The following is a 12,243-nucleotide window of genomic DNA, read 5'->3' as shown; positions in this document are numbered from 1 at the left end:
CAGATATAGGGAGACATACAAAATGTGCAGTGCTGGGGGTACTTCATGGAGAGGTTTGAGAACCACTGCAATTTGTGATAAGTGATTTCGGTAACCTCTAATACTGTTGTGTCAGATTTGGTAACCCAGCTGTATATCTGAAGCTTTTCACATAAGACCAAAATCACCAGAAATAATTTGGTAATTGTATGAAATAGAGGGGAGTAAAAGTTTTCGGTAACGTATTATGACGTGTTATCAGATTCAGTGACCCTGCTGTAAATCTGGAGCTGTTCACATCAGGCAAAAATGCTTTCTAAAATATAAAATTCAGGAGGTTAGACATCACTCCTTACTGCTCTTGCTCATCCTCTTCCTCCTTCTCCTCCTCTCTGGTGTCCTCGACCTTTTCAATGACATCTCTCTGGATCCATTGTTCCAAAACTGAATGAACTGACTTGGGCTCTTTTATCTATCTATTGAAGGTTCTGATTGGTGTGTGATCAATTTTGACTCTTAGTGTTTCCACGTGGGTAACTGTGTGCTAATTGAGCTCAAGCTATGCTGACTTGAGTGAACAATATTGAATGCTAGTGCTTTCTAAATGACAACATGGCCTAGGCAATGAGAAATGAAGGGATTTGTGTGTAGAGTTTTGCAGTGACAGTTCAACAAATCTGATTCATGTGTCAAAAAGGGGAATAGTGTTTATAGTTTAGGGAAATGGGTGTGCTTTTTGATAAATGGCGTTATGGTTTTGAAATTTTAGTTCAAAAGCCTGGTGATGGTGTTTAAGCAATCGAGAAAAACTGTAAAGCCATTGTGTGTAAAACAGAGGGTGTAAAACAGATTTTGGTAACTTCTAATGTTGTTTTTCTTTCTTTCTTGGATTTGGTGACCCTGCTGTATGTGTGAAGATATTCACATTAGAGGATAATGCTTTATAGGATATAAAACATGGGAGGTTAGACATCACCAGAACGAATTTTGGTGACATTAAAGCCATTATGTGTGAAAGGGAGGGGGTAACAGATTTCGGTAACCTCTAAGATGTGTTGTCAGATTCAGTGACCCTGCTGTATATCTGAAGCTGTTCACAACAGACAATATACAGTAGGTTAGACATCAGCAGAGTGATTCTGGGTAACATTAATGCCATTATGTGTGAAATATGGGGGAATATGGATATTGTTCACTCATTATGGTCTTTTATGCTGTGTTGTCAGATTCGGTGCTATATAACCCTGCTTAAAGCCTACTATAAAAAAATACAGGAGATTAGACAGCAACAGAATGAATTTGGGTAAAATGAATGCCATTCTGTGTAAAAGAAAGGGGAGTAATGGATTTTGGTTCACAGACAGTCTGCATAAAATTTAATAAATATTTAATAATAATAATAATTATAGTAATTATATATATATATATATATATATATATATGTATGTTCAAGAGCTAAAATTCCCGTTTTCCTGTTTCCAAACATTACAGTTTACAAAGAGTACACTGTAAAGCTAATAGTAAAGTAAATGGGATGTCAGCAAAGAAAGTTGAGTGATGTCAAATATACTATAGAACTGAGGCATTGTTAACAGACTGTGTACAAGCATTGTCACGTTGATTCCTGTTTCTCTCTGTTCCAGAGGGATGCAAAAGCTCAATGGCTGTTTGAGCAGGTCTGTCAGCATCTAAACCTGCTGGAGAAAGACTATTTTGGCATCAGATTTGTGGACCCAGACAAGCAACGGGTGAGTTCCTAGTATAGATATATTATGAGTTGTTAGTAGTGTACAACACTTGTGGATTATTCAGCTGACAAAGCATTGAAAAAAAAAAAAAAAAAAAAAAAAGAGAAAGAAAAGAAAACCGCAGCGGAAAAAAAAAAAAAAAAAAATATATATATATATATACATATTCTAGCTCTGACCTAATTAACCATTCCTGATGAATGTATCAATGTTAATGTTTGTGCATGAGCTTGAAGCAGGACACCCAATGATCACATGCATATTCAGATGAAGAGCTGCAAAGTGTGACGCAATAGATATGTAATGTGGTGAACAGTCATCAGTTGACAAATTCTGGTCATAACAATGTGTTAAACTAGAATCTCTATCTGCATTATAGACATAATTTATTTTTGATTCTGTTGTTTCAGCATTGGCTGGAGTTTAGCAAGGCAATTACCAAACAAATGAGATGTAAGTCAGATTGTATGTGGAAAGTCCCAGCTTCATCCTTCTTATACATGCTGTGAAAAGAATAATCTTTGCATTCATATCCCTCATTGACATCCCTCGTACATGTCAAAAGGTTATACTGACTGCTTAATTATATCTACGTGAATGTTTTATGTCCTAGCCCAGCCACCCTACACTATGTGTTTGCGTGTTAAATTCTATCCTCCAGACCCTGCAACTCTTAAAGAAGAGATCACTAGGTACGACTCATTACGTAGTCTATTTTTGTTCAAAATGTATATATTTAGTTGAGCAATATATTCATTACGTTGTCTGTGAAGAAAGAACTATATGGAATTATATTACACAAGTTACAGAGACTTGTACAATTCTCTGATGTACGTATGATCAGCACAGTGACAGTTTAATACGTCCTCTGTGTTGTTTTCAGATACCTGGTCTTCCTACAGATTAAAAGAGATTTGTATCACGGCCGACTCCTGTGCAAAAGTTCAGATGCTGCTACGTTGGCCGCATTTATTCTGCAGGGTAACAGCAAATAACAGTCACAGAAGCCATTTTTTAAAGTATTTGTTGAGTTATGGCTTTGATGTATATGAATGTCGTTACTGTAAGACAAGATGGCACTGGTTTTGTTTCATTCTCCCTCATATTATTTTAGCTGAGATTGGAGATTATGACCCGGGGAAGCATCCGGAAGGTTACAGCTCTAAGTTTCAGTTTTTTCCCAAGCATTCTGAGCGCCTGGAGCGCCGCATTGCTGAGATCCACAAATCCGAGCTGACGTAAGCTTACATTCAATTGACCTGTCACATGCAGTATGTCACTCTTTTTAAAGGGACACTGGGTTTGTAATGGAGAGATTAAATGTAATTCATGAAATTTATCTCCCAGAACAGATGCAGCAAATTAACAAGTCTGTTCATTTCCTACAGAGGCCAGAGTCCTGAGACAGCTGAGCTGAATTTCTTAAGGAAAGCTCAGACTCTTGAAACATATGGGGTTGATCCACACCCAAGCAAGGTCAGTAGCAAAACTTATCAGCTGCCCATATCCAGGAAATCATTTCAAAGTACAACAGAAGTTTCCTAACTGAAAGTAGTCTGTTAATGTCTACATTCATAAAGAAGTGAAAACATACAGTAATGTTTTTTTTTTTTTGATCATAGGATGTGTCTGGCAATGCAGCATTTCTTTCATTTACCCCATTTGGCTTTGTGGTACTACAGGGGAACAGGAGGATTCATTTCCTCAAATGGTGAGAGAGGGGAAATTAATCTCTCATATCATTTTCATTTGCTTAGCAGTCAAGATCCAATGACTGTGTGTTTATGAATAACTATAACAGTGTTTTGTCATATTGTACAGGAATGAGGTGACCAAACTGAAGTTTGAAGGAAACACATTTCATATATATGCAACTCATCAAGAGGTAGGTGAAATCAAGGCAGCCCCATGTAATGCAGAAGAACAAATAGTCAAAAGTAAATAACACTTACTGACCCCCTGTGACCTTTACTAAGGATCAGAAGATCATCTTGACTTACTTTACTCCAACACCTGAGGCCTGCAAGCATCTATGGAAGTGTGGGGTGGAAAACCAAGCTTTCTACCAGTAAGTTCACATGATTTGACATATCAGGTTAAAATTAAGCTCAAACATTCACATAAACTTCTTACATATGCTTATTAGTTAACACCAGTGGTCCTCAGGGAGTTGCATAAACAAAGCCACTGTTAAGACTGTGTCTTAAGAACTAGTTTGGCCAACTATCAATTAACCAAGTGGTAATCAGTCTTACTTTATGGATTTAAAATAGAACAATCTACTTTTCTTTTTCTTTTTTATTTTTGTAACTGACTTTTGTAACTGGCTTCAACAAACTTACAAGCGGGCTACAGTGTTACTTAAAGTTCAGTATATTATTTTAGCTGAGATTGGAGATTATGACCCGGGGAAGCATCCGGAAGGTTACAGCTCTAAGTTTCAGTTTTTTCCCAAGCATTCTGAGCGCCTGGAGCGCCGCATTGCTGAGATCCACAAATCCGAGCTGACGTAAGCTTACATTCAATTGACCTGTCACATGCAGTATGTCACTCTTTTTAAAGGGACACTGGGTTTGTAATGGAGAGATTAAATGTAATTCATGAAATTTATCTCCCAGAACAGATGCAGCAAATTAACAAGTCTGTTCATTTCCTACAGAGGCCAGAGTCCTGAGACAGCTGAGCTGAATTTCTTAAGGAAAGCTCAGACTCTTGAAACATATGGGGTTGATCCACACCCAAGCAAGGTCAGTAGCAAAACTTATCAGCTGCCCATATCCAGGAAATCATTTCAAAGTACAACAGAAGTTTCCTAACTGAAAGTAGTCTGTTAATGTCTACATTCATAAAGAAGTGAAAACATACAGTAATGTTTTTTTTTTTTTGATCATAGGATGTGTCTGGCAATGCAGCATTTCTTTCATTTACCCCATTTGGCTTTGTGGTACTACAGGGGAACAGGAGGATTCATTTCCTCAAATGGTGAGAGAGGGGAAATTAATCTCTCATATCATTTTCATTTGCTTAGCAGTCAAGATCCAATGACTGTGTGTTTATGAATAACTATAACAGTGTTTTGTCATATTGTACAGGAATGAGGTGACCAAACTGAAGTTTGAAGGAAACACATTTCATATATATGCAACTCATCAAGAGGTAGGTGAAATCAAGGCAGCCCCATGTAATGCAGAAGAACAAATAGTCAAAAGTAAATAACACTTACTGACCCCCTGTGACCTTTACTAAGGATCAGAAGATCATCTTGACTTACTTTACTCCAACACCTGAGGCCTGCAAGCATCTATGGAAGTGTGGGGTGGAAAACCAAGCTTTCTACCAGTAAGTTCACATGACCTTCTTGACATATCAGGCTGAAACTAAGCTCAAACACGGACATAAACTTCTTACATATGTGCATTAGATAAGACCAGTGGTTCTCAGCCAGTTGCATAAACAAATTCACTGTTAAAACTGTCTTAAGAACTAGTTTGGCCAACTATCAATTAACCAAGTGGTAATCAGTCTTACTTTATGGATTTAAAATAGAACAATCTACTTTTCTTTTTCTTTTTTATTTTTGTAACTGACTTTTGTAACTGGCTTCAACAAACTTACAAGCGGGCTACAGTGTTACTTAAAGTTCAGTATATTAAAGGGGTCATATGATGCTGTTAAAAAACATTATTTTGTGTATTTGGTGTAATGAAATGTGTTTATGCGGTTTAAGGTTAAAAAAACACATTATTTTCCACATACTGTACATTATTGTTTCTCCTCTATGCCCCGCCTTTCTGAAACGCGTCGATTTTTTCAAAGCTCATCGGTCTGAAAAAGCGAGGTGTGCTGTGATTGACCAGCTATCCAGTGTGTTATGATTGGCCGAATACCTCAAGCGTGTGACGGAAATGTTACGCCCCTTACCATATTGTGATGATGCCCTGTCAGGCCGGAGCGATGATTCAAAAACAGGAAAACCCATTATAAATGAGGCATTCGTTGCATCCAGTGGGGACATAATTATGGATTATAATGACTTATACTGTCTTTTTACGCGTTGCGTTGCATCGCGCCGCGTAAACATAAAACCATGTCTGCATTTGTGATCGGAGAAATGACAAACAACAAGCCCTACTCTACACTGCCCAAAAAACTCGCTTTAAATATATAAAATATACAAACTCTTTAAATATAAAAAAACGTACTTACAGTCTTCTATTTTTGGAAGGCCAAACAAAGTAGTTTCGCTTTCACAACGAAACACACAGCACCTGCACGACATGGTGGCCGCAACAATACTACAGCGAGAATAAAAGTTACGCCTTCTTTCTTTGCGTTTACGCCTTCTTTCTTTGTGTGAACATTTGGGCGGCGTTATGCAAATCTTCCCACATCGTGACGTAGACATGTGGGGGCGTGTTAGAATGAGCTGTTTTAGGTAGGCGTGGCTGACTCTTAATTTTTATAAAGAATATCTTTTTGGATTTGAGACTTTAGTCTTTGCAACTTTACAGATCTTCTTTATGCACCAAGAGCTTGTAACACTCCAAAGAGAAAGGATAAATGTAAATCGCATCATATGACCCCTTTAAAAAAACATTTAACTAGGTTGCTGCTGGAAGAGGTGTTAGTGAGGCCAGCAGGGGGTGCTCACCCTGTGGTCTGTGTGGGTCCTAACGCCCCAGTGTAGTGACGGGGACACTATACTGTAAAAAAGCACCGTCTTTCGGATGAGATGTTAAAACCGAGGTCCTGACTCTCTGTGGTCATTAAAAATCCCAGGATGTCCTTCGAAAAAGAGTAGGGGTGTAACCTCGGCATCCTGGCCTTTCGCCCATTGGCCTCTGACCATCATGGCCTCCTAACCATCCCCATATCTGCTGATTGGCTTCATCTCTCTGTCTCCTCTCCACCAGTAAGCTGGTGTGTGGTGGGCGTTCTGGCACAATATGGCTGCCGTCGCATCATCCAGGTGGATGCTGCACACTGGTGGTGGTTGAGGAGATTCCCCCCTTTTATGTAAAGCGCTTTGAGTGCCCAGAAAAGCACTATATAAATGTAAGGAACTCAAAACACAAACAAATCAAGATTTTCATTTTTTTCAAAAACTATATTTTTTTATAGAAGAACATTACAAATCAGAATTTTGAATCTTCAAGAATCACAGAATGAATTGTGGTTAATTATTTTAATACATCAACACTCCCAATTTGTGTTAATAAAAATAGTCATTTAAACGGACACATTTATTTATTTCTGTCTCTCGTTTTCTTTATTTCTTTCAGGTTTGAGAAATCAAGTCAAGTTCGCACTGTATCCAGTAGTAATCTTTTCTTCAAAGGGAGCCGCTTTAGATATAGGTGAATATTATCTGCTCTGGTGGTTATTAGGTGAACCCCATGGGTTCGTCAACTGTGCTCAATTAGGCCTGTGTTTTGAATATATGCTAATTAATGGATTAGCTGGAAGGGTCGCTCATATTTTGGTTACATAATTTATCTTAAAGTGGTAAAGTGGCCAAGGAAGTGATGGAACAGAGTGCCAAAATCAGACGAGAGCCTCCAGAGATCCACAGGTGAGTCTTCTCAATGCTGTCTTGTTTAAATATACCTGACAGTATGTCAATTGATTTATCACATCTTTTTGTATGTTCAGGGCTGGGATGGTCCCCAGTAGGAGTTGTCCCTCCATCACTCATGGCCCACGACAGAGTAGCGTTCCCCGAACACGAAGGAGAGCAGTCCATATTTCCATCATGGAGGGTAAGGCAATGTATAAAGGCATTGTATAAAGGCCTATAAGCACAGACACACATTTGTTATATTGATATTGATATTGGACCCCTAACCCTAACCCTAAACATATCCACCATAGAAAGTAGCTCTAAACAGTTTTAAATATAAACATGATTGGGCTGATTTATACGCATTTTTATCATTTGAGGTCTGTTCAACTGGTTTCACTATATTACTGAGGACATTTTTTAATAGTGAGGATTGTTGGACCTCACAAGTATAATCAAACCTGTGCACACACAGGCACACCAACTTTAGCATATACTGCCCCTTTTTAAGAACAAAAACTGAAATGGAATTGAGGTAGCAAGCAGATTTGTCACTAGAAAAATAAAGTTAGTGCACGGTCTTCAGAATTCAATGCAACTCAAGGCAAGATAGGTTGGTCCATAAGCACTGAAATGCTGCCATCTGGTGGTATAAAGTTATTTTTCCTATCATGGGGTGACTAAATAATAAAAGCACCCTGGAGATTTTTGGTTTGGTTTAATTTCCCCCTTGGATTCATTACTGTGTCCTTACTGGTCCATAACGTACAGTAGGTTTTTAATGTCCCACCCTTGTTGCCAATATTTTAATAAACATTATAAGTAAATATAAATACTTTTCTTTTTTCATTACAATTCAAAATTCAGCTGTAAAATTACAATTCAGGGTGCAGTGTTTTTTTTTTTTTTTAAACATCTCATTCAACTTAAACAACACACAAATAGGTAAAAACCCACATACGCTACTGTTCAAAAGTTTGGGGTTGGTTAGATTTCTTAATGTTTTTGAAAGAAGTCTGTTATGTTCACCAGGACTGCATTTATTGGAAAAAAAAAAGAACAGCAAAACTGTAATATTGTGAAATTGTATTATTATTGTTGCAATTTAATATTTAATATTATTACAATTTTAAAATAACTTAAAAGATATATATTTAATATATCTTCAAATGCAATTTATTCCTGTGATACAAAGCTGAATTTTCAGCAGTCATTACTCCAGTCTTCAGTGTCACATGATCCTTCAGAAATCATTCTAATATGCTGACCTGGTGCTCAAGAAAATTTCTTATAAATGCTGAGAACAGTGCTGTTTAATATTTTTAGTAGAAATAATTTTTTGTTCCAATTTAATGAACCGACCCCAAAGATCATACTTAACAAAAGAGTGCTCTTGACCGGGATAGGAATACACTACACTCCATCTCTTTCTACTGCTCTATGTAACATGAGAGCCGCTCTCATTGTGCACAATGTGACCAGACGTACACTTGTTCCAGTCACTTTACTGACACTGCCAAATACCATCATGGTTGTGTTTGTATGTGTGTGAGGGTACTGTATAAGTGTGCTATATATTTTGAGTTTAAGGTTAGTTTTGTTCTAGTGCCTGATCTGTACAGAAAGTCCAGTTCTAAAGTACAGCAGACACAATGTGCTTGCAAAAACATGTACCAGTATATTTAAAAGCATTTACTATACTAAAGTACAGTAAATGTAAATGCTAAAAGAAAAGGCTTCACATGCCCTACATGTGGACTGACAATTTGTGTCATACACAAGTAAATACAGAGACAATGAGGACTGACAAACTTGTCCAACTATAAGGATAAACAGTGCTATAATTACAGCATCTATAAACAGAGAGCCTGTCCATGTATGTCATGTGGTTTGTATCAGAATGAATGTGTGTTGTGTATGTGCTCCTTTGTTACAGCCTATAATGGGTTTGAGGGGGTTGGAACATGCAGAGCAGCTGGACTTTTGGGCATAAGGGAACTTATGGAGCTTTAAGGCTTTAGGGTGTTCTCGCTTTCTCACACTCACTTTTATAAACACACACACAACATTGTGTTATGTCATTTTTGTTCAGGAGGATAGAGGGAGGAAAAGGGTCTAGCGGTGATACATTTACACAGGGCTGAGATCATCACACACGTTAGCAGCTATATTCTGAAACCATGGTGAAGTGTCTCATACGGATTAAGACAAAGGTGAACGTTCATCTGCGGATGATCAACTACTGTTACCGGGATGTGAAGGTACGGGTGTTGACGATGGGACCTAGACTATTAGGGAAAGCTCTAGGGGCTCTGCCTCTCTTCCCGTCTTTGCCCAGCTCCTCCACTTCCTCTGGAGCTTCATCTAGACTTGGTGTTCAACCCACCAGCACTGCAGGTAAAGTTCCTTGTCGTTTGGAACAGCTGGATGTTCAACTTATTTTAGTGTGACTGCATTTGAATGTGCACAGCATATATAGCGGATTAGAGTGCGACCATTGTTAGCATGGTGTGTAGCTTTTATGGATTGTGGGTGGAGCTATGTTTTCTTGTGGTTAATTAGATCTATATATGCACTTATAATACTTACATCATAGTGCATTTTATCAATACACATACATTTGTACCAGCTGAATAAATGTAAATTATGCAATTGTGAATTATAATGGAATATCACTTAAAAGTAAACTAGCATGAAATTACTTACATTAAACATGGATTTTTTATTCTCCCTTTTCTGATAACATTTTATTTTCTTTTGTTATTTCATAAGTTAAAAATGGAAGAAGTAAAACTGAAATTTGCTTGTGACTAAACATTAATATACAATGTGTCTGATGTCACAAGTCTTACTGTTATTGAATACATGAGGACTCACTGTGACAATGTTTAACCAATTTGTTAGAATTTGTTATTTATTTCTTTTTTCAGCTATATTTGGTTGAGACATTTAACTCGGGCTTATGAAATCAGTATAATATATTAGGGTTGGGCAAAGTTCTGAATTTAATAATTGGTTCCCTTTTAATTCATTAGTTAGAATTTGAAATGAACTGGCCACACCACATATTGGAAGTTGAATTGGTATTTAAAGGAAGAGTAGTATACTGAATTACAGTTCAGAGAAATTTAACCGATTATGGCATTCTGGGATATTGAAAGTGTTCCTCCATCCTGTCAATATCATATGCTCACCAAGGCTGCATTTATTTGATCAAAAATCCAGTAATATTGTGAAAAATTATTACTATTCAAAAGAACTGTTTTCTATTTTAGTATATTTTAAAATGTACTAAAGTGTCACATGATTCTTTAGAAATCATTGTAATATGCTGATTTGTTGCTGAAAAATAAATAAATAAATAAAAACTTTTACATCTTTGTTGAAACCGTGATGTATTTTCAGGATTTATCGAAGAACTGAAAGTTCAAAAGAAATTCTGAATGGCACACAAACCTGAAAGCACATCAACATAATGCATGAAACACAATCACTGAACATCCCCACTCTATTTCAGGTCTGGAGTCCTTGCGTGACAGTGGCCATTCCACGCCAGAGCGATCGGTCTCCAATGGCAACTCATTTCTACACTCCCATGGAAATAGAGCCGAGGGAGACAGAACAGCTGAATTTTCCGAGGACTCTTACAGTCCCTCTGACAGCGTGCTTCCCACACCAGTGTCCAACGACCCCTCAGACCAGGCTCAGGTTCGCCACACAAACGGCCCCCGCAGCAATCAAGAGGAAGGAGGAACAGAACTGTGTACTCAAAACCAGGCAAGGCCACAGGGCGTTAAACCCAAAGGGAAACGCTCTCAACTGGAGAAGTCTCGGCCAACCCAACATGGCCCAGAGGAAAGGGTGAATGAGTTCATCTGTAGTTTGGCACGTCTTTTCTTAGTGACCCTGTCTCTACTATTTGCCCTCCTTCTACTTCTTATTGTGCTAACAGAGTCTGAGCTGGACTTGGCCTTTCTTAGGGACATCCGGAGAACACCCGAATTCCAGCAGTTCCACTATGAATACTTCTGCCCCCTTAGGCGCTGGCTGGCCTGCAAGTTGCGCTGGATGGGTGGGCATCTCATCAATAAATGAATGTGTAAGCACCCTTCTCTGTCTCCTCAGTGTAGTCTACGAGTGGGACATTCTAAGCATTAATATCATGGTACCATGAAGTCAAAATGAAATGACTATTATCTACATAGCCAAAGCCTTGGACTTCCTAATACCATGCCAAGACGAGAAAACTGTGTATGTTTCAGCTCTAGTTATTGTGAAATTGTTCTCTGCAGCACTACTTTATAGTCGGATAAAAAAAAGGTATGTATAGCTCTTTAAATGCTGCCATCACCCAATCGTAATTTATCTATCATTTAAATATAATATCTACACTCAAAGAATGTTCACCAAGACTGTGACAAGTAAGACCTCATACTGCAATCAGACAAAGATGCCTTCATTGGTCAGACAATAGACAGGGGCAGCCGATAAAGGGATAGTTCACCCAAAAATGAAAATTGTTGTTCAAAACCCACAATACTTTAGTTAATCTGCAAAACACATATTTAAATAAAACCTGAGAGGTTTCTGTCCCTCCACTGTGTGTCCAGGTAACCAAAACTTCAAAGATCCAAAAATGTCTTAAAGGCGAATCCATATGAATCAAGCAGTTTAAACTGTTAAATTCATATGACATTTTATAATGACTTTTTGACCTTTTGTTTTGGTTACCTGGACTTTCAATGGAGGGACTTAAACCTGGACTTAAACAAAAGTCTTACAGATTTGGAACAATATCAGGGTGAGTAAATTATACATTTTTATCTGAATTTTCTTAAATGACCTTGACCTTGAACTATCCCTCCCATGTCGGATGTAAGCTTGACCATGAGTTTGGGAGTTTTTTGGATGATATTTTGTAAGTGTAAAATGTTGGTACAGGGTGTATATTTGATC

The 12,243-nt window shown here is 37.9% G+C and overlaps 1 protein-coding gene across 1 annotated transcript in view; it reads left to right on the top strand.

Moving 5' to 3' along the window:
- LOC107700423 (FERM domain-containing protein 5-like) overlaps positions 1-11,446 on the top strand; it is a 29,759-nt gene extending 18,313 nt beyond the window's left edge. The window contains exons 2-14 of the mRNA XM_016502057.1: positions 1,623-1,727; positions 2,138-2,180; positions 2,341-2,419; positions 2,611-2,708; positions 2,842-2,965; positions 3,116-3,203; positions 3,350-3,438; positions 3,549-3,612; positions 3,704-3,795; positions 7,010-7,084; positions 7,231-7,299; positions 7,380-7,486; positions 10,805-11,446. Of these exons, the coding sequence (XP_016357543.1) occupies positions 1,623-1,727; positions 2,138-2,180; positions 2,341-2,419; positions 2,611-2,708; positions 2,842-2,965; positions 3,116-3,203; positions 3,350-3,438; positions 3,549-3,612; positions 3,704-3,795; positions 7,010-7,084; positions 7,231-7,299; positions 7,380-7,486; positions 10,805-11,382 (1,611 nt within the window). The 3' untranslated portion in view covers positions 11,383-11,446. The remainder of the gene's footprint in view (positions 1-1,622; positions 1,728-2,137; positions 2,181-2,340; positions 2,420-2,610; positions 2,709-2,841; positions 2,966-3,115; positions 3,204-3,349; positions 3,439-3,548; positions 3,613-3,703; positions 3,796-7,009; positions 7,085-7,230; positions 7,300-7,379; positions 7,487-10,804) is intronic.
- The last annotated feature ends 797 nt before the right edge of the window (positions 11,447-12,243 follow it).

Source organism: Sinocyclocheilus anshuiensis, unplaced genomic scaffold (genome assembly GCF_001515605.1).
Source record: "Sinocyclocheilus anshuiensis isolate Anshui unplaced genomic scaffold, SAMN03320099.WGS_v1.1 scaffold154, whole genome shotgun sequence".
Lineage (NCBI taxonomy): Eukaryota > Metazoa > Chordata > Actinopteri > Cypriniformes > Cyprinidae > Sinocyclocheilus > Sinocyclocheilus anshuiensis.
This window is presented reverse-complemented; position numbering and strand designations above follow the sequence as displayed.